The following is a 23,771-nucleotide window of genomic DNA, read 5'->3' on the forward strand; positions in this document are numbered from 1 at the left end:
GTCTCACACTCATTGGCGGGAAACCCTCCCCGTCTTCAGCTTGAAGCGCAGATCATGTGACAGTGACGTCAGCACGTCGCTCCCTCGCTAGTAGACATGCGCACTGGAGGCTGAGCGTCGGTACGGTTGAGTTTCCCGCGCCGGAGCAGAGAGCGGCTGTGAGTACTGCGGCGGCCCTGGATGCTTGTGGGGTGGGGGTGCATGACAGTCCCTGGTGTCGCGCTCCTCGGCGCTGTGGACTGTTATGTGTGGGGTGACCCACGGGCTCCCGCGTTCATTAGGTGCAGAGACCTGTTGCCCGCGTTAGGTCCTGTGCACACGGTGCGGATTCCGCAGGAAAAATGCAGGTCATTTGACCTGCGGACTTAGTAAAATTCGCACGGAAAGTCCGCGGGAGGATCCGCACCGTGTGCACATAGCCTTACGCCGTTAAGACTGCTGCGGTCACTTGATGTCATGTTGTTTACGGCATGCTGTAAACACTGCGATTCGTTGCTATTTACTTGTTTTTCTTTTATATTATGCAGCAAGCCAAAGTAGTAATGATCACACCAGAGGGATTACGTCTGCTCAATGCTGCTGTCGGGGATCGGTGGTGGCACATTAGGGGTTGGGAAGGTGTTAACGATTACCACCACCATTCCCTGCATTCCTGTCCTGTCTGACATCATATGTGGCCGGTGCAGTTACGATGGTGATTTCCAAAATTTCTTGTATGTGGGTCCTATTAAAGGGATATTCCTGCTCCACCAGTTACTCCAGGGTATTATGTCTGTCACCATCTCTGATGTCAGTTTGGACCAATTGTGGTGAGTGATGTGGTCATATGATCTCATGGCACAGTACTGATTGGACGATATGTCACATGACTAAGTAACAACGCCTTAAACCTTAGTCATGTGGCCGATCATCCAGAAGTGTTTTTAGTAACAGCACCCCAAATCTATCAGCCCTCTGAACGATATACAAATTAAGAGACCACCACATCAAAACCCTGTCATGGGCAGCCCAATCTCCAGACCTGAGCCCCATTGAAAACCTCTGGAATGTAACTAAGAGGAAGATGGATAGTCACAAGCCATCAAACAAAGAAGAACTGCTTACATTTTTGTACCAGGAGTGGCATAAGGTCACACAAAAGCAGTGAGAAAGACTGGTGGAAAGCATGCCAAGACGCATGAAAGCTGTGATTAACAATCATGGTTATTCCACAAAATATTGATTTCTGAACTCCTCCTGAGTTAAAACATTAGTATTGTTGTTTCTAAATTATTTTGAACTTGTTTTCTTAGCATTATTTGAGGTCTGAAAGCACCGTTTTGTTTTTTTTTGTTTTTTTTTAAATTTTGACCATTATTCTTTGTCAGAAAATAAATACAAAATTTAGTGCTTGGAAATTCGGAGACATGTTATCAGTAATTTATAGACTAAAAGAGCAATTTAGATTTACTCAAAAATATACCTATAAAGAGAAAAATCAGATAAACTGAAAATTTGGAAGTGGTCCCTTAATTTTTGCCAGAGCTGTATATCACGTGACTAAAGGCCCCGTCTCACTAAGCGACTTACCAGCGATCCCGACACCGATATCAAGGTGTCAGGATCGCTAGTAAGTCGCTATGTGATCGCTGGTGAGCTGTCACACAGACAGCTTCACCAGCGATCAGCACAGCGATGCCGAGCGCCCGGCATCGCTGGCCATCCTGTAAAAAATATAGTTATTCTCACCATCCGATGTCCCGTGCAGTCTTCCGGCCTCTCTCCACGCTCCGGTCCCAGTGATCCTTTGCATGAATGACCGCGAGATGTCACGGTCTCGCGGGATAACAAAGTCTCACGGTCATTCATGCAAAGGATCACTGGGACTGGAGCGTGGAGAGAGGCGGGATGGCTGAACGGGACATCGGAAGGTGAGAATAACTATTTTTTATTTTTTTTTATTATTTTTTACACCTGATCGCTGGTCTCCCGCTGTCACACACAGCGATGTGTGCTGGCCAGCGGGAGACCAGCGACCAAAGAAATGTCCAGAGATTTCTTGCAGCGATCAGCGATACCGGCAGGGGGGCCGCTCGCTGATCGCTGTCACACACAGCAATCTCGCTGGTGAGATCGCTGTTACGTCACAAAAGTTGTGACTCAGCAGCGATCTCGCTACCGAGATTGCTTAGTGAGACTGGGCCTTAAGGTTTGGGGTGCTGTCACTATCTGCGTCCTGGACGACCTGTCACAAGTAAGGTTTGTGGTGCTATCATTATCAACTTTGATTGGACGATCTGTCACATGACTAAGGTTTGTGGTGCTGTCGCTATCAGCCCTCTGATTGGACAATCTGTCATGTGACTAAGGTTTGTGGCGCTGTCGCGATCTTCCCTCTGGAAGATCTATTGCAAGACTAAGTAGCAGCACCCTGAATCTTAGTCATGTGATAATTGTCCAGAGGGCTGATAGCAACAGCACCCCAAACCTTAGTCGCATGACAGATTGTCCAGTCAGAGGGCTGATAGCGACAGCGCCCCAAAACTTTGTCATGTGACAGATCTAGTGGGCTGATGGGCTTGGGGAGCTGTCGCTATCGGCCCTCTGGACAATCTGTAACATGACTAAGTTTTGGGGCGCTTTCGCAATCAGCACTCCTTGACGTCTCTCTGCCCCTATTGGGGGTTAGTCACCGGTTGTCCTGTGACACCTGTTGGCTCTTCTGGAGCTTCTTCTCTTAGATCTGCATTGTGGGAACCTCTGTTGTGCCCGCTGAAAATGTACAGCTGTATTGGCAGCTTGGTGTTGAGCTGCTTTAACATGTGACTTTTTTTGTAGTAAAACTAGAAAAAACTAAAATCTTTCCTGTATAAGTCACTTCAAAAACTGCATGTGATCTTCCTTTGCCACTGGGGTGGCTCCCGATATAAGTTGTCTTGGTCTGTAGCTGCCGCAATCATCGAGTTAGGAGCAGTCCTTTGCTTGTAGCAGTCAGACTATTTTTTGAATCAGGGTTTCGTCCTTTTTTTTAGTTTGCAAATAGAAAAATCCAAGCTTCTAATATTTGAAGAATAAAAAACAAGTTGCATTCGGCTGGCGTCCATGTCTGGGCCGCGTTGGTCATGAAATATCCCTGAAAGTACAGAAAATGTGTCTAAATAGCAGATGTCTGATTGAGTTTTCATGGAGGAATAACTTAGGCCTGGTATTTCACGCTCGTTTCATGGACCATATTGGACCCTGTGTACACAGAATATGCACTGAAATCTGCATAAGTACCGGTAATTTTATGTGATTGGTGTTTCTTTAGCCCCCATTCCCACACTGCATAAAAAGGCTTAAAGGGTCAATCTCAGAATCTGATGTTAACCTCTGGCTGTGGGATTAGGTGATTAAACTGTAGGATTTGGGTCAAACTGCTGAGACTCCCTCCATTAGAGAATGAATCCCGGTAATCAATCTGGAAAGGATTGATTCAGTCCAGGCTACCCTTGTGGTCTATGCTGGAACCAGGAGAGATGACATCACCACTGAGGCCAGTGATTGGCTAATTATTTAATTTTTATTATTAATCTCAGACCTGTTATTTGCCACTATGATCTGGATCCGGTTACTAGGATTTTTAGATTTCTAATATATTTTTGCAGAGTAAATACCATGCCTCGTAAGAAAGAAGGGTCGGCACCCGCTGCCAGGAAGGCCCCAGCTAAACACAAGCTGGCCGAGGAGTTTCCACAAGGAGAAGTGCTTACAGATTCTGCCAAAAAGCAGTGGAAATTGGGATTGCCCATCGGCCAGGGTGGATTTGGGCGTCTTTACCTTGGTAAGATCATTGCCTTTATTCTGGCCTGGTCCCTGGAACTCTTCAGTATTATGAAGACAGAGGCGTACAGAGTCATGGCGGCTTGTCCTCCTTCTTTTAGCGACTCCTTTTTTTTCTTTTTTTTTTTTTGCATTGAGGCACAGTGTGTGTGTGTGTATATAAAATATATATATATATATATATATATATATATATATATATATATATTATCCCTATCAGATCTGTACATTCTCAAATTCCAGATAGTGATCCCGATTGTCACATAAGTTTCTTTGCTAGGCTAGGACAACACGGTGTCTCCTATAGGTTAGCAGAATGGATGCAAGATTGGTGGCTGGGTCCCTGTGGGTATGTGTGTATGCAACACGATGAGCTCCACCTCCTGATGTGGACAGCAGGGGAGAAGGATCAGACATGTTGGATTTCAACATGCCTTATCCTGTGTCTGCGAAGCAAATGCATGCTGCCTCCACACATTCCCTTCAGTGAGTAAAGATTAATCATGTTAAAATCCAAGTTGTTTCCCTTTGGGGGGACGATCAGCCTGCCCCCATAAACCAAGTATCGTCACTATTGTTTAGTGTGACCTTTAGTCCTATTTTAGCCATAAATCTCACCATGGTTGGGCACGGAGTTCTAACATTATTTCTTTTTGTACCACAGCGGACAAAAACTCTTCCAAAACGGTAGGAGCCGATGCTCCTTACGTCATTAAAGTGGTAAGTTAAACATAATTACACAGTAAATAATGATGGCTATCGCACAGTGAGCTGACAACCCTGCAGAAATGTAGTAGGATCTGAGTGAGCTGACAACCCTGCAGAAATGTAGTTGGATCTGAGTGAGCTTGACAACCCTGCAGTAATGTAGTAGGATCTGAGTGAGCTGACAACCCTGCAGAAATGTAGTAGGATCTTAGTGAGCTTGACAACCCTGCAGTAATGTAGTAGGATCTGAGTGAGCTGACAACCCTGCAGAAATGTAGTAGGATCTGAGTGAGCTGACAACCCTGCAGAAATGTAGTAGGATCTGGGTGAGCTGACAACCTTGCATAAATGTAGTGGGATCTGGGTGAGCTGACAACCCTGCAGAAATGTAGTAGGACTTGATAAGCTGACAACCCTGCAGAAATGTAGTAGGATCTGAGTGAGCGGACAACCCTGCAGAAATGTGGTAGGATCTGAGTGAGCTGACAACCTTGCAGAAATGTAGTAGGCTCTGGCTGAGCTGACAACCCTGCAGACAAGTAGTAGGCCCTGGCTGAGCTGACAACCCTGCAGACAAGTAGTAGGATCTGGCTGAACTTTTGTTTGATCAGTTGGTGGCAATACTCACTGGATGAGTAGGATCTGAAATCAGGTATTGATCTAGTCCAACTAGCCTTCCCATGAGGCCTGCCGTTTTTGGGAGGTAGCAATAGTGTACAATCTCACATGTGGTCACCATTTAACATCATATTCATTGTATAGAATTAGCAACGGTTACTATTTATCTATTTCCAGGGGAGACTAATATGGCAACACCTGGTGTTCAAAGTGCATAGCAATGTGCACGTCCACCCGGTGAATGCTCATGGACACACATGCTCTGCATATCAATCTGCCGTTCACTGCATAGCAGATAACAGATATAACATTTAGGCTGTGTGCCCACGTAGCGATTTTTAAGCGTTTTTGCTGCGATTTTCGGCGCGAAAAACGCTTAAAAATCGTGTACAGAACGCCCCCCATGCATTCCTATGGGATTCCGCACTTGCTTTGCTAATGCTGCGCTTTTTTCCGCGGTGGAATCGCATCGCGGAAAAAATCGCAGCATGCTCATTCTTTTGTGCGGAATCGCAAAGAATTGCCGCGATTCCGCACCCATAGGAATGCATGAGAATCGCTTACTTCCCGCATGTGGCTATGCCCTCCATGTGGGAAGTTAAGCGTCTCATGTGCGGTTGGTACCCACGGTGTGGAGGAGAGGAGACTGTCCTCCAGGCCCTGGGTACCATACCCCTGTAAAAAAAAGAATAAAAAATCGGGGTATATTTACCTTCCGGCGTCCAGCGCTGCATTCCCGGCCTCAGCGTTCCCAGTAATGCCTTGCGGCACGGTCCAGTGATGACGTAGTCTCGCGTGACTCTAGCGGTCTCGTGAGATCGCTATAGCAACGCGAGACTACGTCGTCACAGTTCTCGCAAGGCATTACTGGGAACGCTGAGGCCCGGGAATGCAGCGCGGGATGCCGGAAGGTAAATATACACAGATTTATTATTTTTTTTTTTTTAGCATTTTAACATCCTATCTTTTACTATTGATGCCGCATAGGCGGCCTCAATAGTAAAAACCTGGTCACACTTGTCAAACACTGTTTGACGAGTGTGACCAACCTGTCAATCACTTTACAAGCGATGCTTCAAATCGCTTGGAAAGTGCTTGAATATAGCATGCGAAAATCGTGGCAAAATCGCAATCATAATCGCGGTGAAATTGCGCTGAAAAAAACGCGCGATTTCTGGGAAGGAGTCCGGTTTTTAGTGAGCGTTTTAAAACGCTACATGGGCCCACAGCCTCAAACTTCTCGTCAGTAAAGGAGTAAAGCCTCTTGCTGAGAAAACATTTTCTGCACAGGTTAACCCCTTCACCCCCAAGGGTGGTTTGCACGTTCATGACCGGGCCAATTTTTACAATTCTGACCACTGTCCATTTATGAGGTCATAACTCTGGAACGCTTCCATGGATCCCGGTGATTCTGACATTGTTTTCTCGTGACATATCGTACTTCATGATAGTGGTAAAATTTAATTCAAATAACTTGCGTTTATTTGTGAAAAAAACGGAAATTTGGCGAAAATTTTGAAAATTTCGCAGTTTTCCAACTTTGAATTTTTATGCCCTTAAATCAGAGATACGGCACACAAAAAACTTAATAAATAACATTTCCCACATGTTTACTTTACATCAGCACAATTTTGGAACCAAAATTTTTTTTGTTAGGAAGTTATAAGGGTTAAAAATTGACCAGTGATTTCTCATTTTTGCAACACCATTTTATTTTTACGGACCACATCACATTTGAAGCCACTTTGAGGGGTCTATATGATAGAAAATACCCAAAAGTGACACCATTCTAAAAACTGCACCCCTCAAGGTGCTCAAAACCACATTCAAGAAGTTTATTAACCCTTTAGGTGGGTCACAGGAATTTTTTTTGAATATTTAAAAAAAAAAAAATGAACATCTAACTTTTTTTCACAAAAAAATACTTCAGGTTCAGTTTTTTTTATTTTACCAAGGGTAACTGGAGAAATTGGACTGCTAAATTTATTGTGCAATTTGTCCTGAGTACGCTAATACCTGCTATGTGGGGGGGAACGACTGTTTCGGCGCATGGCAGAGCTCAGAATGGAAGGAGCGCCGTTTGACTTTTTCAATGCAAAACTGGCTGTAATTCAGATCGGACGCCATGTCACGTTTGGAGAGCCCCTGATGTACCTAAACAGTGGAAACCCCCCCAAGTGACCCCATTTTGGAAACTAGACCCCCTAAGGATCTTATCTAGATGTGTGGTGAGAACTTCGAACCCCCAAGGGCTTCACAGAAGTTTATAACATACAGCCGTACAATTAAAAAATCATATTTTTTCCACAAAAATGAGCTTTTCACCCTCAATTCTTATTTTTCCAAGGGTAACAGGACCCTAAAAGTTATTGTGCAATTTGTCCTGAGTACGCTGATACCCCACATGTGGGGGTAAACCACTATTTGGGCGCATGGCAGAGCTCGGAAGGGAAGCAGCGCCATTTGACGTTTTTGGCTGGAATTGAGATCGGACACCATGTCGCGATTGGAAAACCCCTGATGTACCAAAACAGTGGAAACCCCCCACAAATGACACCATTTTGGAAACTAGACCCCCTAAGGAACTTATCTAGATGTGAGGTGAGCACTTTGAACCCCCAAGGGCTTCACAGAAGTTTATAATGCCAGGGCATGAAAATAAAAAAATCGTATTTTTTTCCACAAGCATGATCAATTAGTCCCCACTTTTTTTATTTTCCCAAGGGTAACAGGAGAAATTGGACCCCAAAACTTGTTGTCCAATTTGTCCTGAGTACACTGACACCCCATATGTGGGAGAAAACTACTGTATGGGCACACGTCGGGTCTCGGAAGGGAAGTAGTGACGTTTTGGAATGCAGACTTTGATGGAATGGTCCGCGGGTGTCATGTGCGTTTGGAGAGCCCCTGATGTACCTAAACTATTGAAACTCCCCACAAGTGACCCCATTTTGGACACTAGACCCCCCACGGAACTTATCTAGATGTGTGGTGAGCACTTTGAACCCCCAAGTGCTTCACAGAAGTTTATAACGCCCGGGCATGAAAATAAAAAAATCATTTTTTTCCACAAAAATGATATTTTTGCCCTCAATTTCTTATTTTCCTAATGGTAACAGGAGAAATTGGACCTCAAAAGTTGTATTGCAATTTGTCCTGAGTAGGCTGATACCCCATATGTGGGGGTAAAACACTGTTTGGGCGCATGGCAGAGCTTGGAAAGGAAGGAGCACCATTTGACTTTTTCAACTCAGAATTGGCTGGAATTGAGATCAGACGCCATGTTGCATTTGGAGAGCCCCTGATGTGCCCAAACAGTGGAAACCCCCAATTCTAACTCCAACCCGAACCCCAACACACCCCTAGCCCTAACCCTAGCCCTGGACCTAACCCTAATGGGAAAATGGAAATAAATATATTTTCTTTTAATTTTATTATTTTTCCCTAACTAAGGGGGTGATAACGGGGGGTTTGATTTACTATTTATGGCGGGTTTTTATGTTTGGCAGCTGTCGCACACTAAAAGACGCTTTTTATTGTAAAAATAGTTTTTGCATCACCACATATTGAGAGCTATAATCTTTCCATATTTTGACCCACCGAGTCATGTGAGGTCTTATTTTTTGCGGGACGAGTTGACGTTTTTATTGGTACCATTTTCGGGCACGTGACATTTTTTGATCGCTTTTTATTCCGATTTTTGGGACGCAGAATGAACAAAAACCAGCGTTTCATGAATTTCTTTTGGGGGGGGTGCGTTTACACCGTTCCGCGTGCGGTAAAATTAATAAGGCGGTTTTATTCTTCGGGTCAGTACGGTTACAGCGATACCTCATTTAGGTCATTTTTTTATGTTTTGTCGGTTTTATGCAATGAAAACTATTTTATATAAAAAAAATAATTATTTTTGCATCGCTTTATTCTGCGAGCTATAACTTTTTTATTTTTTCGCTGATGATGCTGTATGGCGGCTCGTTTTTTGCGGGACAAGATGACGTTTTCAGCGGTACCATGGATATTTATATGCGTCTTTTTGATCGCGCGTTATTGCACTTTTTGTTCGGCGGTATTATGACAAAGCTTTATTTTTTGTTTTTTATTTTTTTTAAGGGGTTCGTCATCTTGTCCCGCAAAAAATGAGCCGCCACACAGCGTTATCAGCGAAAAAAAGTTATAGCTCGCAGAATAAAGTGATGCAAAAATAATTATTTTTAATTTAAAATTGTTTTCATTGCATTAAAGCGCCAAAACATAAAAAAATGAGGTATCGCTGTAACCGTACTGACCCGAAGAATAAACCCGCCTTATCAATTTTACCGCACGCGGAACGATGTAAACGCACCCCCCCCCAAAAGAGATTCTTGAAATTCTGGTTTTTGTTCATTGTGTCCCAAAAATTGGAATAAAAATCAAAAAATGTCACATGCCCGAAAATGAAACCAATAAAAACGTCAACTCGTCCCGCAAAAAGTAAGATCTCACATGACTCGGTGGGTCAAAATATGGAAAAATTATAGCTCTCAAAATGTGATGATGCAAAAACTATTTTTACAATAAAAAGCGTCTTTTAGCGTATGACAGCTGCCAAACATAAAAACCCGCCATAAATAGTAAATCCAACCCCCCTTTGTTACTTCCCTTCCAACCTCTGCCATGCGCCCAAACAGTGTTTTACCCCCACATATGGGGTATCAGTCTACTCAGGACAAATTGCAAAACAACTTTTGGGGTCCAATTTCTCATGGTACCCTTAGGAAAATGAAAAATTGGGGGCAAAAATATCATTTTTGTGGAAAAAATGTTTTGTTGTTTTTTTATTTCCACACCCAGGCGTTATAAATTTCTGTGAAGCCTTGGGGGTTCAAAGTGCTCCCCACACATCTAGATAAGTTCCGTGGGGGCTCTAGTTTCCAAAATGGGGTCACTTGTGGGGAGTTTCAACAGTTTAGGCACATCAGAGGCTCTCCAAACGCACATGACACCCGCAGACCATTCCATCAAAGTCTGCATTCCAAAACGTCACTACTTCCCTTCCGAGCCCTGACGTGTCCCCATACAGTAGTTTTCTCCCACATATGGGGTATCGGCGTACTCCGGACAAATTGGACAACTACTTTTGGGGTCCAATTTCTCCTGGTACCCTTGGGAAAATAAAAAAAATTGGCAACTAAAAGATCATGTTTGTGGAAAAAATGATTTTTTTTGTATTTTCACGCCCGGGCGTTATAAACTTCTGTGAAGCCCTTGGGGGTTCAAAGTGCTCACCACACATCTAGATAAGTTCCTCGGGGGGGGGGGGGGGGGGGGTCTAGTTTCCAAAATAGTGTCATTTGTGGGGGGTTTCCACTGTTTAGGCACATCAGGGGCTTTCCAAACGCGGCATGGCGTCCAATCCCAATTCCAGCCAAAAAAAGTCAAATGGCGCTGCTTCCCTTCCGAGCTCTGCCATGCGCCCAAATAGTGGTTTACCCCCACATATGGGGTATCGGCGTACTCAGGACAAAATGCACAATAACTTTTAGGGTCCTGTTACCCTTGGGAAAATAAAAATTGAGGGTGTATAGATCATTTTTGTAGAAAAAAATGATTTTTTTAATTGTACGGCTGTACGTTATAAACTTCTGTGAAGCCCTTGTGGGTTCAAAGTTCTCACCACATATCTAGATAAGTTCCTTGGGGGGTCTAGTTTCCAAAATGGGGTTACTTGTGGGGATTTCCACTATTTATGCACATCAGGGGCTCTCCAAACGTGACATGGCGTCCCATCTGAATTCCAGCCAATTTTGGATTGAAAAAGTCAAACGGCGCTCCTTCCCTTCTGAGCTCTGCCATGCGCCGAATCAGTGGTTTCTCCCCCCCCCCCCACATATCAGATATCAGCGTACTCGGGACAAATTGCACAATAACTTTTGCAGTGCAATTTCTCCTGTTATCTTGGTAAAATAAAAAAAATTGGACCTGAAATAATTTTTTTGTGAAAAAAATGTTAATTTTTTTTTTTTTTTAAACATTCAAAAAATTCCTGTGACGCACCTGAAGGGTTAATAAACTTCTTGAATATGGTTTTGAACACCTTGAGGGGTGCAGTTTTTAGAATGGTTTCACTTTTGGGTATTTTCTATCATATAGACCCCACAAAGTGACTTCAAGTGTGATGTGGTCCGTAAAAATAAAATGGTGTTGCAAAAATGAGCAATCGCTGGTCAACTTTTAACCCTTATAACTTCCTATCAAAAAGAAATGTTGGTTCCAAAATTGTGCTGATGTAAAGTAAACATGTGGGAAATGTTACTTATTAAGTTTTTTTGTGTGCCGTATCTCTGTGATTTAAGGGCATAAAAATTCAAAGTTGGAAAATTGCGATATTTTCAAAATTTTCGCCAAATTTCCATTTTTTTCACAAATAAACGTAAGTTATATGAATGAAATTTTACCACTAACATGAAGTACAATATGTCACGAGAAAACAATGTCAGAATCACCGGGATCCATGGAAGCGTTTCAGAGTTATTACCTCATAGAGGGACAGTGGTCAGAATTGTAAAAATTGGCCCGTCATGAACGTGCAAACCACCCTTGGGGGTTAAGGGGTTAATGACATTTTAAACCGGTTTTGGAGATATAATAATCTTTACATCAAAGAGGACAGACACAATGCACAATAATCTAATAGTTATGACACAGGGATTAGCTCGCTAAATTAGCGAACATACACACCAACTCAAAAAATCAATATTATCGGTCGGCACAACAGTGCAATCCTGTGTTCTAGGATTTTTTTAGGTTTAGAAAGTAGACCATTTAATACCCATGATCAGACCACAGTGATATTAAGAATTGGGTGTTCAAAAAGTTTAAGTATAAACATTTTACCCTGTGGGAGAGGATAGTAAAGTGCAGTACATAAACCGGGTGGTTCGGACCCCAATGCGCATTTCGCGTGGATTTTTTTTCCTTTGCTTTCTCAAGGAACAGCTGTCATGTATGATCTACAATCGTCTTAGGCTCTTTTCACATTTCCGTTTTTTTGACGTCAGTGTAAATCCGCCAGAATGTGAAAAAATGGATCCGTTTCTGTTGTGGCACAAACGGAGGCCACCGGATCCGGGTTTTTTGAGTGTGAGAGATTTTTCTGCCGCCAGAACGGAATTTGGGGTTAAATTTCTGGCAAGGAAATTCTTCTGGGCATGCTCAGTGTCAAAAAGCGGATCCGTTGCCGGATTCTGTCAAACGGTTGGCAACGGATCCGCCGCCCATAGGCGACCATTATAACGAATGGCGGATCCGTCGCTATCCGCTATTTTGACGCTGACAAAAAGTTTCATTGTCCGTCCACTGAAGTCAACGGACGCCAAAATTTTGGCGGATCCGTCAAAATCCACCGCAAATGCAAGTCAATGGGGAAAAAACGGATCAGCCAAAAAAATGGTGGATCCGTTTTTTTTTTTGCAAAACGGCGGATTTTGACTGATGGCAACAAATGGAAATGTGAATCAGGCCTTAGGACATATTACCCTGGGAGGTTCTGCTCAGGGTATGGTCACACACTATCTTTGAACATCATCTATTTATAGTAAACCATTTGGTGCGATTTAGGGGAAGATGACAATTGTAGGATGCTCGCCAGTAAATTGCATTCATCAAAAAGCCACAGTAAATGTTTGTATTTTTAATCTTAGGAACCGAGCGACAACGGACCTCTCTTCTCTGAACTCAAATTTTACATGCGAGCTGCCAAACCTGACATGAGTAAGTAGATAAACATGTATATGATAAAAAGGGGTTAACGCCTCCATAAAGTAAAGAACTTTTTTTTTTTTTTTTTTCTATTCTAGTTCAGAAATGGACGAGCAGTCATAAATTAAAATACCTGGGCGTACCCAAATATTGGGGCTCTGGGCTCCATGGCAAAAATGGAAAAAGGTAAAGCGTGACTGCAAGAAAGAATCAATAAAGTAGCAGCTTTTTCTTAAGTCTTGTCCAGGCATCTAATATTGATGACTCGTCGTTAAAGGCCCTTTTACATTTAGCGATGCACCAGCGATACGACCCGGTCAGGATCGCTGGTGCATCGCTAAATGATCGCTAGTGAGCTTTCACACAGATCTCACAGCGATGCAGCAGCGACGCAGCGCACGATACTTACCTTTCACACAGCGATCCAGACGTCCTCCCGCCCGCCTCCACGCGTCACTCGTCGTCACAACAGGAAGACCCAGCAGGAAGCTGACGACGAGAAATGGAGCCACCCAATCTCGCGCGATCAGCGATGGACAGCGGGGGAGCCGGTCGGAGGTAAATATCACACATAGCGATATCGCTAGCAATATCGCTATAACGTCATAAAACTGGTGACGTTTTAGCGATATTGCTAGCGATATCGCTATGTGTAAAACCCCCTTAAGGCGAGTGACCAATATAAGATAGCGGGGCTCCCACTCCTTCTTAATCCCTCATTGCTTTCAAGATCTCTGCTTGCTGTCGGTGAATGCTTAATTGAGACCTTTCACAGTCCATTCATTTTCTGGATGGACATAATTATTACTGACTTTAAGTTTATGAACTGCAGCGTTTCTCTCTGGGTGTAATCAACAATGTTCTCATTCGCAGACTGCGTAGGTTCACCTGATGGTCAATATCATGAATAACAAGAGTGCAAACAGCTTTAAAAAAAAAAAAAACTGCAAAGTGTCCCCAATGTGTAGTTTTTCTGTGTCGCCTCCTATCCTCTACTTGCTGTCAAGGGTAATCCGTCTCCAGCGGCAGAGACATATCACAGGCGGCGGCCGGCCATTCTCTGACTGAACTGCACATGGGCATTATGGGGGCAAGTTTTTAATAAATCTGAAATTTCCATTTAGTTACAGGTTTATGGTAATGGATCGTTTTGGCAAGGATCTGCAGAAAATATTTGAGGAGAGTTCCAGGCGATTCTCACACCAAACTGTGCTGCAGTTAGGACTTAGACTGGTCAGTATCACGACCGTACGTTACATTTAATTCCGTTCTACTATACGGTTTATTCTTTGGCATCTTCATTTGTATTATGATCCCATGCTATGGTGCATTTTCTTCTTCAGATTGATGTTCTGGAGTATATACATGAGCATGAATATGTCCATGGAGATATCAAAGCCTCCAACCTTCTCCTGCATCATAAACATCCAGATCAGGTATGTTATAAAAACCATATTTTACGGTCTGTGTCACAGCCACGGTGCCCGGTCTAACTGTGGGTCTCCTGACCAGCGATAATGGCCTTATAGCTCTGGACCCTCCGGCCATACTGCAGACTGTAAAATATGGCCTTGTGAATTCACCCTTACTGAGTTTGTGAGGGGGAGGAGGAGAGCAGTAAGGGGGAATTCACTCCATTTTTGTCAGGATATCACATGTGTATTCACTTTTGGACTCTGCCAATCCATTAGAACAACCCTAAAGGCCTCCATAGACATTAGATGGCTCCTGAGCGAACAATGCTTCGGCCAATTTTTTCAGCCAGTCGGGCGTCTCAGGAGCCTTCGCTCCACTACCGACAGACATCACCGCCGACAGATTATCTCCGGATTGGCGGTCCAAAATCGGACCTGCCCGAGCGACCTGACAATAAGTCATCCATCCAGCGCTGTCTGTACATTTAGGACGAAGTCAGATGGACATATAAGTCAGATCGAGATGGGAATGTAGTGCATGGCTCTCCCGACCTGAGCGTGACTGTCTCATGTATTTGTATGCAGCTGTCACTCTCTGGAGTGCCGCTGGCCAGCTGGATGTTTATGGTATAAATCTCAGTTTGATCTGTACAGCCATCTGACTGTGCCCTTAGGGTGTTGGCCTAATCCATCAATATCTGCATGTGCGGCCGACACTAACGTTTATGGGGGGAGGTTTAAGGCTGGAGATGCATGGTGGCTTTGGCTGCGACACCGGTTCCGTGCCCATAGATCACGGTGAATGACTCGCAGTGCAATGTGACAAGTAAGTTTGGACTAGTTGGATATCTTGTGACTGTCTTTTATGGTGACTGCATGGTGGAGTTTAATGTGACTGCGTTCCCCCAAATTACTCTGCAATGTAGAGCCATCTCTGGCCGCACGACCTTTGTCCAACCAGTCACTGTTGTCCTAGCCTAGTAGCGCATATGGATCTCGCTCAGAAGGATGCCGAACTTGGGAGCCCTTCTGTTACCCAGAGCAAAGAATTGCATGGTTGAACGACCTTGTCTTACATGGAGACTGTCGATGCTCGTTTTCTTCTGCAGAGTTTACAATAATATGTTGTTAACCCCCAGCTACTTTATATCCCGAGTAGCCAAATGTACAGAAGCGTCACTCGACTGCTGGCAAGGACGCCTCCTATTGTTCCTACGGTCTCTCCCGTTATTACTGCACCATTCCTGCTCATCTCTTAAGGTGTTCCTGGTGGATTATGGCCTAGCCTACAGATACAGTCCAGAGGGAGTGCACAAGGAGTATATAGAAGATCCCAGGAGATGTCATAATGGCACCATCGAGTTCACAAGCATTGATGCTCACAAAGGCGTTAGTAAGTAGATGTTGGAATGGATTTCTTTCCCTCTCTTAGAGGGAGAATATGGGGCATTGTATGGAGTAACAGTGAATGTAGCCCCCATATGATGGTCCTGTCAGGTGTCGGGACCCATGTACATGGACTTTTTAGGCATAGACTGCCGTAATCCTGCATGTAGAGACCGGCTGCATCATTGCAGTGTGGGATTTCAGAGTCGGGCGTTGGTGAGCACCAGGGCTGTGGAGTCGGAGTTGTGGAGTCTGAGTCGGAGCCCATTTTGGTGGAGTCAGTGTCATGGAAATTGAGGAGTCTGAGTCGGAGGTTTGGCTTACCGACTCCACAGCCCTGGTTGGGCACTTCTCGTGCCCGACTCTTTTCCTCACTGCATTTGCTGTGATACATTGCAGTAAAACACAGACCCACATATTGCGATGGGCTTAATCCAACTCCAAATATAATCTCCAACTTTTAGACCGTGAATAATAGAGCACATTGGTGCAAATCCACACCTGGAGAAACTTTCATCTGACTTCCCAAAATCCAAATCTATTAAGAGCCGTTGTCTTCAATTATCTTGACACCATTCACTCCAACTAACTTTTTTTTAAATTTAGACCGACTTGTAAAATGCGGGCCTTAGGCCTGTTTCACACATCAGTTTGTCAGCATCAGTCAAGATCTGCTGATTTGCAAAAAAAAAAAAAAACGGATCCACCATTTTTCTTGGCGGATTCGTTTTTTCCCCCCATAGACTTGCATTATCGGCGGATCTTGATGGATGGTCATCCGTTGGATCCGAAATTGTGCGGATCCGCCAAAATTTTGGTGTCCGCTGACATCACTTGACAGACACTGCAACGTTTTTTTCAACGTCGGATCCGCATTTTGGCTTTTCCAGGAGATTTAACCCTAAATACCGGCAGAACATATTTTCTCTCTCTCTCATGTGTGAAACAGACCTTAGTCTGCAATAAAGCAGGCCGTTACCATTTCACGTTACTAGCGATCATGGCAGCAATTGGGGGGGGAAAAAAAAAAACAAGTAATAAAATATGTATCTTGGTATTTTTTTTGGATCGGCAAAAGTCCAAGCTGTCAAAAATTAAAATTAACCCCTTAATGACCTGCGATGTAGATTTTGTACAGGGGTCGCTGAGGGATGGATTGGACTCAGGAGCTACATCGCCAGTTGGAGCAGCGACTGGAGCTTGCTCTGATCACTGTCATTAGGCGCAATGTTCAGCACAACACGCAGTTTATAAGGAGACCGGACAGCCGACCCTTCTGAAGTCCGCTGCAGATCCTCACAATCGTGGCACTGAGGCGCTTGGCTCTGCTGCTCACTTGCTGTTCTGCGGAGGGTGGGGGGCTGTTATTGCAGAAGTAATTTGTATTTCTGTCCAAACAACTTGCTAGGCCTCCTTCATACAGTATGTAAATTCTCCCTGGCACCGCACTCACAAGTCACATCCCTTGGATTCTTAGAAATTGCATTTCTCCAGACTGTTGGAGAAAATTTAATTTTATTTTTCTGGGCTTTATCTGGCTGTTGGAAAACATCCAACCCAAACAATTCACGTGAGGAGCGAAGGTTTCACCAGTGAGCAGGAACACACATAGGCCATGCTGTACAATGCAAAATGGCTGCCCAAGCGTCATTCGTATATGTGTAGGTCTAGACGTCAGTCAGTGACTTACTTTAGAGTCCCCCCAATCCCCTGCTATTGGGTGCAAAAAATGCCCTAATATTTTGGTGAATAGCATCTCATAGAGGTAAGTATCAAGATCCCTGCAGCTAAATCAGTAGTCCATGGTTAGTGGACCAAAGCGATCCATCTTCAACCCCAGGCGCCTCTTCTACTAATCTTAGTGGAGTAATTATAGGAGTTGTACAGGATTAGAAGATCATGGATGCTTTTTACCAAGAAGATTGCCACCCCTGTCCTCAGGTTGTCTGGTTTTTGCAGCTCAGCCCTGTTATCTTCATTTAGGGTCCCAGAAGTCAGACCCACACTCATTACTTTTTAGGATGGGAACACCCCCCCCCCCCCCCCCCCCCCCCCCCAATTTTCCAAAATATAATTTAACCACTTTGAGACTGATTGATCTTTCATTTCAGTGCCTGTGATCGCTCTGAGGTTGACAGTGGCATTTAACTAGTTATGCAGCAGGGATTGTTGCTGGTGCCAATCACTCCTATGTTGGCGTCTGTGGTGTATGGAGCGGGCTCAGCTCCTGAACCGACTCTATACCCCTACACTCTGACTGTGACGTACATGACCAGCAGGCTGCATGAAGGGGTTAAAGGGGACCTGTCGCCACTACTGAATGGTCTGTTGTACTAATACCTGATTTTACAATGCTGGGACATCACTGAACAGTTATCCATTATAGTGTATAATGTCAGGAGAGATGTCGCGTCCTCTACAGACCCCATGCTAATGTCATCAGGCCCATCCGATGTGTACAGGGGCTACCTCCCCTCCACATACAGAGCATATGTACGCTCGGCTGAGCATCCATGTGTGTTGGGTCGAGAAAGCATCTTGGTTCGGCTCTCAGCTGTCTCGCATATGGGTGCCTTTATTCTTCTATACGCTGAATGTTTCCTGCTTGCTGTCACTGAATGGCACCACACGACATTTCACAAACTTTGCTCTTTTGACTTCTTCAGATCCTTCCAGGAGAGGAGACTTGGAAATCCTCGGCTATTGCATGATCCAGTGGCTGTGCGGGAAACTTCCATGGGAAGACAAACTGACGGACTGCAACTATGTCGCAAGCTCAAAAATAAGGTAGCTGTTCTTGCCGAGGTCTTAAAATAACCCTATAAAGGGCTCGTCTAGAACTGCGATGCTGACCTTTATGATGAGGCATCAGTTCAACGGGGGTCTGGCATGCAGCACCTCCAGTTGTTAACGGCCCCCAATTACTGCCAGTAGAGTTGAGCGAAACAGGTCGGCTAGATTCATAAGTCGCCGACTTATGCCAGTCGTGTTTCGCCAACTGAAGCCCGACCACAGCGTGAAGTCGGCCATGCGGTCGGCAAAACGAGCGCCAAAGTCTGATTTCCCAGAATGCTTGCATGTGACTCTTTTCAGCCATTGAGCAAGAACGTACACTGTGGGCAACGAGATGGCATGTGCAGCGTCGAGATCGTGAGAGAGAGAGTTTTCGCGCACTTTTAAAAAGCGGTCCGGCATGTAGGTGTGTTTACTGTCCTCCATTCCCTGCCGACTTTGCTTCCTCATTGACTTGCATTGGGTTTCGTTTTTCCGTCGGACCTTCGACTTTTCCTAATAGTCGGCCGTGTTCATTCCGCTCGACTTTTGGAAAAGTCGGGTTTCATGAAACCCGACTCGACCCTAAAAAAGGCAAAGTCGCTCATCTCTAACTGCCAGCAGTCGTGTGCAGAGTGGGAGCACCATGCATGGGGTAGTGGCCATTGTTGTGTACTACAACTTTGATCTTACTGAAGTGCATGTCCGTTTTTCTTTTTTTTTCTTTAGATATTGTGATGACGTTTCCTTACTTATAGAAACTTGTTTTCCAGGCAAAAAGAAGCCGGGTAAGTCTGAGATGTAGCCATTGGCCAATTGCGTTTGTGTTTAGTACGGGGGCAATAAAGATGTCTCGTCATAATGTGCACCCAGTTAAAGGGGTCCAGGTTATCCCTCTCCAGAGCTCCGTCATGTTCTCCGCTTTTTCCAAAAAGGCTTTGCAGACCCCAATTCTCTCACTAATTCATGCTCTATCCTATCGATAGGGGCTATTGTAAAAATCTGTCTCGACCAGTGCCATCAGTATCCTTACCGACATGATTGCAATCTTATTTGTTTGTTTTTTTTGCTGATCTTTTAGTCCCATACCACATTTTTATTTATATTCTGACTATAATTATTGCCGTATTTTTGCCTTAAATGTAAAGCTTTGTATGTTTGTTGTTATTGCAGATGAGATGGGGAAATACATGGAGGCAGTTGCAGCCCTGGGATATGCAGCGAAGCCACAGTATCAGCTCTTCAGAGACATCCTCCTGCAAGGGCTGAAAGCGCTGGGTGCCAAGGATGACGGAAAACTGGACTTCTCCTCTGCTCGCAATGGTGACATTTCTGTAAAATCCCGGAAGGTATGTAATTGACTTGAAATTAATTTGGTATCGATGCTGCGAGACTTTATGATCCGTATCCCTCGAAGGAGGTTTGCCGGCCATGAGAAAAAATAATCATTGGCCGCTCTGTGTATTTATGAAATTCTCCTCTGTACCCATTTGTTACAATGTCCTTAAAGGAATTGCCCAGGATTCAAAACACAAAATATGCATGACATTACAGGTGAATATTGGCATAAAGTCCCCGATTTTAGGATGGTGCAATCGGTTACGTCCGATGGCCATAGTTGTCCTTTTCCTGCTTTTCTTTAGCGTCATCCTATAGTCTGGGCAGATTAGTTATCAGATTTGCAGCCTCGTCCTCTTAGCATCTCCTTGTCTGCTTGATTTGAGGCTTTTTTCAGTGGCGTTGGCTTTAATTGCCTTCTATTGTGCAGGTAGTAAGGAACGTTGGGAACAAGTGGCGCAGAGCGTAGGAATATTCTAATGTGCAGTCTTTCCATTAGGCCGGTGCATGGCGGTTCAGTAATGAGCCAGTCTCTGTGCGGCTTCGGTTAGGATGAGAAGTGTCTGTGCGTATTCCTTACTAATGCATCACAGATCTGCTGACATGCTAACCTCGAAGTCATCGCTGGCAATAATCAGGCCCGTGCAGCGGCAGAAGAGACCGACCTAATGCTCTCCATCAGTGCAGACTGCATATGGGAGTTCCCATGGGGGGCCACTCTGTGCCAGCTGAGGGTTACCTGCCCATCGCCGTTATTGTATGTAATTATCAATCCAATCTGTTGCAGGGTTTAGAAGGTAATCTGCAAGCAGCGCTCCTTCCATGAGAGATGGATGGAGCTCTCCACCCCCTCACCACCTATCCCCATCAGCATTGTAGCCATACAGCTGCTTCCTTAAGACTAACAGTGCCGACGTTGTTGTCAAACTGGCATCATTCCACATAATTGTCCGACAACAGCAATGCTCAGGAAAAGCAAGACCTGTAACTACCCACAGGGTGTGGGAATTATGTACGTGTGCAGACCGCCCCTTGCTAATAATACAGCGGCAAGTGTAGCGGGGGGACAGCGAGGTGTCCTCCGTCATGGATTGAGTATAGGGGGTCCTGTAATGACATGTAGCGTATGGGGGGGTGGGTCGTGTGATGACGTCTGGAGGGTTTTTAGTGATGGCAAGCAGTATGGGGGCCCGGGCATGTGATGATACGCAAAGTATGGAGTAGGGGGTCCCGTGATGACGCCCAGAGTATGAAGTGGGGGCGGTCCCATGATGACGCGCAGAGTAGGGAGTGGGGGGGACCCTTGATGACGCACAGAGTATGAAGGGGGGAGGGGGTCGTCTGATGACGTGCAGAGTATGGGGGTCCCAGTCATGTGACACGTGGTCTGAGACCTACATCTCGTTCCGTAGGTTGATCAGACGTGTGCTGCTAGTGGTACGGTAAGTGCCATGAGAAATGGGTGATTTTCGTGCTCTCGTGATTCCTTGCTTTAGTTTCCTGTCAGGGTGTCCATTTAACTCCTTCCTGACCTGGCTGGTGTGTGATTTTTAATCTGCTTTTTTTTTTTTTTTTTTATCCCCCCTTACTGAACAGATATCCCAGGGTCTTCGATAAATCCCCCTGTCTTACTATCCCCAGGTGATTTATCCTCATGATCCAGTTAACGTAGATGGTTGTCTAGAAAGGGCGACACTGATCATGAGCTGCACATTGTAGAGTCGGAGACCCTGATTCCAGTGATGAGCTGCTTGCTGCAGTTTTGATAAAATTACCGTTTTATGAGCAGGAGATTGTTACCAGCAGACTAGTAAACCTGCTGCCATTTAGTCCTCCATATTTATGAGCTCTGTATAATGCCGCCACCACCACTGATTGGCAGCTTTCTGCCTATGCAGAGTGTGCAGCGAAAGCTGCCAATCAGTGGTGAGTGGGGTTATACAGGGCTCAGCATTTAGAGCACTGCTAGATCTTCAGTGAAAAAACAGTGATTTTCTTAAAGCTGAAGCAAGCATCCCAGTAAGGGACACATTGCTGGAATCAGCAGGTCCAGCGGCTTCTCACCTTTACCAGGCACATCTGGAGATCAGTGCTGATCAGGATCGCAGCTGCCTGGGGTTCCTGCAGTCTCTCCTATTTTTGCATGTTTGTTGCTGGTGCTTTACATTGTCATTTCCGAGGAACCATGTGCCTGAAATGGGGAACATGAAATGGCTGGTTGAGACTCCAATGTGAGTGCATTCTGCATACAAGGCTGCAGGACATCCACATTGTGCAGCACTGAAGTATCCCTGGCAGATCTGCAAATCCCTCTGACATTTGTTACTAAGCTGAGAATACAGCAGACGTCTTCTGCTCCGGATCTGTTTTTGCTCCCCTCCAGAAGGTAGAAATCTATCTCTAATGCTAACTGTCTGTCGCTACCCTGTAAGTTCTTTCTTCCTTCTGCGGGATGCAATGTATAACTAGTTAAGGGGCCGATCTTTTGTCTTTCAGAGAAAGGTGCCCCAAGCTTCTGATGATGACGAGGAAGAAGAGGTTGAAGAAAGGGACGTGAAAAAGAAAGCTCCCAGAGGTGAGGAAGAAATGCACAGTTATTTCCTGTTCATAGGATTTGCTATGTCTGATGGGGAGTGTGTATTGAGGACGGCACACCTATTGTGGAGAGGAGGCAGCACATCATTGGTTTGGCAGACTTCCTATCTTCTCTCCATGGTGAGATTAGATTGCAGTGGCTGTGGAAAATGCAAGGGCGCTTGTACCCATGGACCGATACATAGGGCTGGATTTATGGGCAGGAGTACTCCAATGCTAAACTCCAATCGCACATGCTGTAGATTATTTTTTGCAGTCGCTGTGTGCTGCATGTCTCTATTGACATACTACTACTCCTAACCTCCATATTCAAATGGGTTTCTGTACAGGTCGCCCTCCGAAAGCTGCCACCACTTCTCCAAAGCTGCCACCGAAAGGAAGAGGACGTGGGAGATGGAAGAAACAATAAGTCTGTCATGTGTTTTTTACATGTGTTTTTATGTTTTGTAGGGAAATATCCAGGTGTACACTATCTTTAAGAATAAATATTTTATGAATTGTCTCTGCGTCTGGCTCATTCATGCAATGTATATTATAGGGTTCTTGGAAGTGAGGAGCCCCCCGTGTCTTCACAGGGGGCAAAGGTAAATCCCCAAAAGCAAATACAAAAATTTTTTTTTTTTTTTTTAATTCTTTTTTTGGAGATTTAACTCCTGACTGCTGAGAGCCCCATCACAGATGCAATAAAGTACAGTGATACCACTTTGAGACTATCGCATACAGTTGCAGTGTTTCTGTTGGGAGAGGTAGGGAAAATGCTTCCTATGCTGTTCTCTTTAGGTTGAGTTTACACAAGCATAAATCATGGGCCATGTACAGACTACAGTGCCCGGTCTGGGGGGGGTCTCGTAGATGCATATGAGGTTGCCAGACCGGCACTTCGTTCCATATACAGTCCAGCCTCATGTGGGGGCGCCTCTCGCTCTCCCCTGAAAGTAGTCTTGCTTCGTATGTCTTGTTCAGTGTTTTGGCTGTGGATCACTTGAAGTCCTCTCATGTCCATTTAATGAAAGGACTTCATCTCCTCAAAATTTGATCTAGAAAATCACAAAACTGGAAGCAATCGTTCTATAGATAATGGGCATCCTGCCAAAAAAAGATTGTATAACTCAGGCTAGTTTCACACATCCATATTTTGCAAACTAGGATTCAGGATCCATCCGTGGGTCTTCTAACCCGAACTCTGCAGCCTCATGGACTGAAATGAGGCGAGTAGTCCATGTAGGAGACCACAAAACACTGAAAGCAGTGTTACTCTGACCTGCCTGTATAGCAGTGGTCCCTGACCTTTCTGACCTTGACAGCCACATTCAGCTTAGAGAGAGGGTCGTGAGCCTCATTCAGCACTGAGAGAGGGTTGCGAGCCACATCCAGCTCCCAACCCCATTAAAGTAGTGTCAA

At 44.8% G+C, this 23,771-nt stretch overlaps 1 protein-coding gene across 1 annotated transcript; it reads left to right on the forward strand.

Moving 5' to 3' along the window:
* Positions 1–22,872, forward strand: VRK1 (VRK serine/threonine kinase 1). Its single transcript, XM_073577684.1, has 13 exons — positions 1–158; positions 3,627–3,802; positions 4,466–4,521; positions 12,807–12,876; positions 12,963–13,050; positions 13,989–14,097; positions 14,208–14,300; positions 15,540–15,672; positions 18,332–18,452; positions 19,167–19,225; positions 19,611–19,786; positions 22,272–22,350; positions 22,700–22,872. Exons 2-13 carry the CDS (start codon positions 3,637–3,639, stop codon positions 22,777–22,779), a joined length of 1,230 nt encoding a protein of 409 aa, XP_073433785.1. The 5' UTR covers positions 1–158; positions 3,627–3,636; the 3' UTR covers positions 22,780–22,872.
* Positions 22,873–23,771: the final 899 nt, after the last annotated feature.

This window comes from Dendrobates tinctorius, unplaced genomic scaffold (assembly GCF_039654945.1).
Source record: "Dendrobates tinctorius isolate UK_male_01 unplaced genomic scaffold, ASM3965494v1 ptg000057l, whole genome shotgun sequence".
Lineage (NCBI taxonomy): Eukaryota > Metazoa > Chordata > Amphibia > Anura > Dendrobatidae > Dendrobates > Dendrobates tinctorius.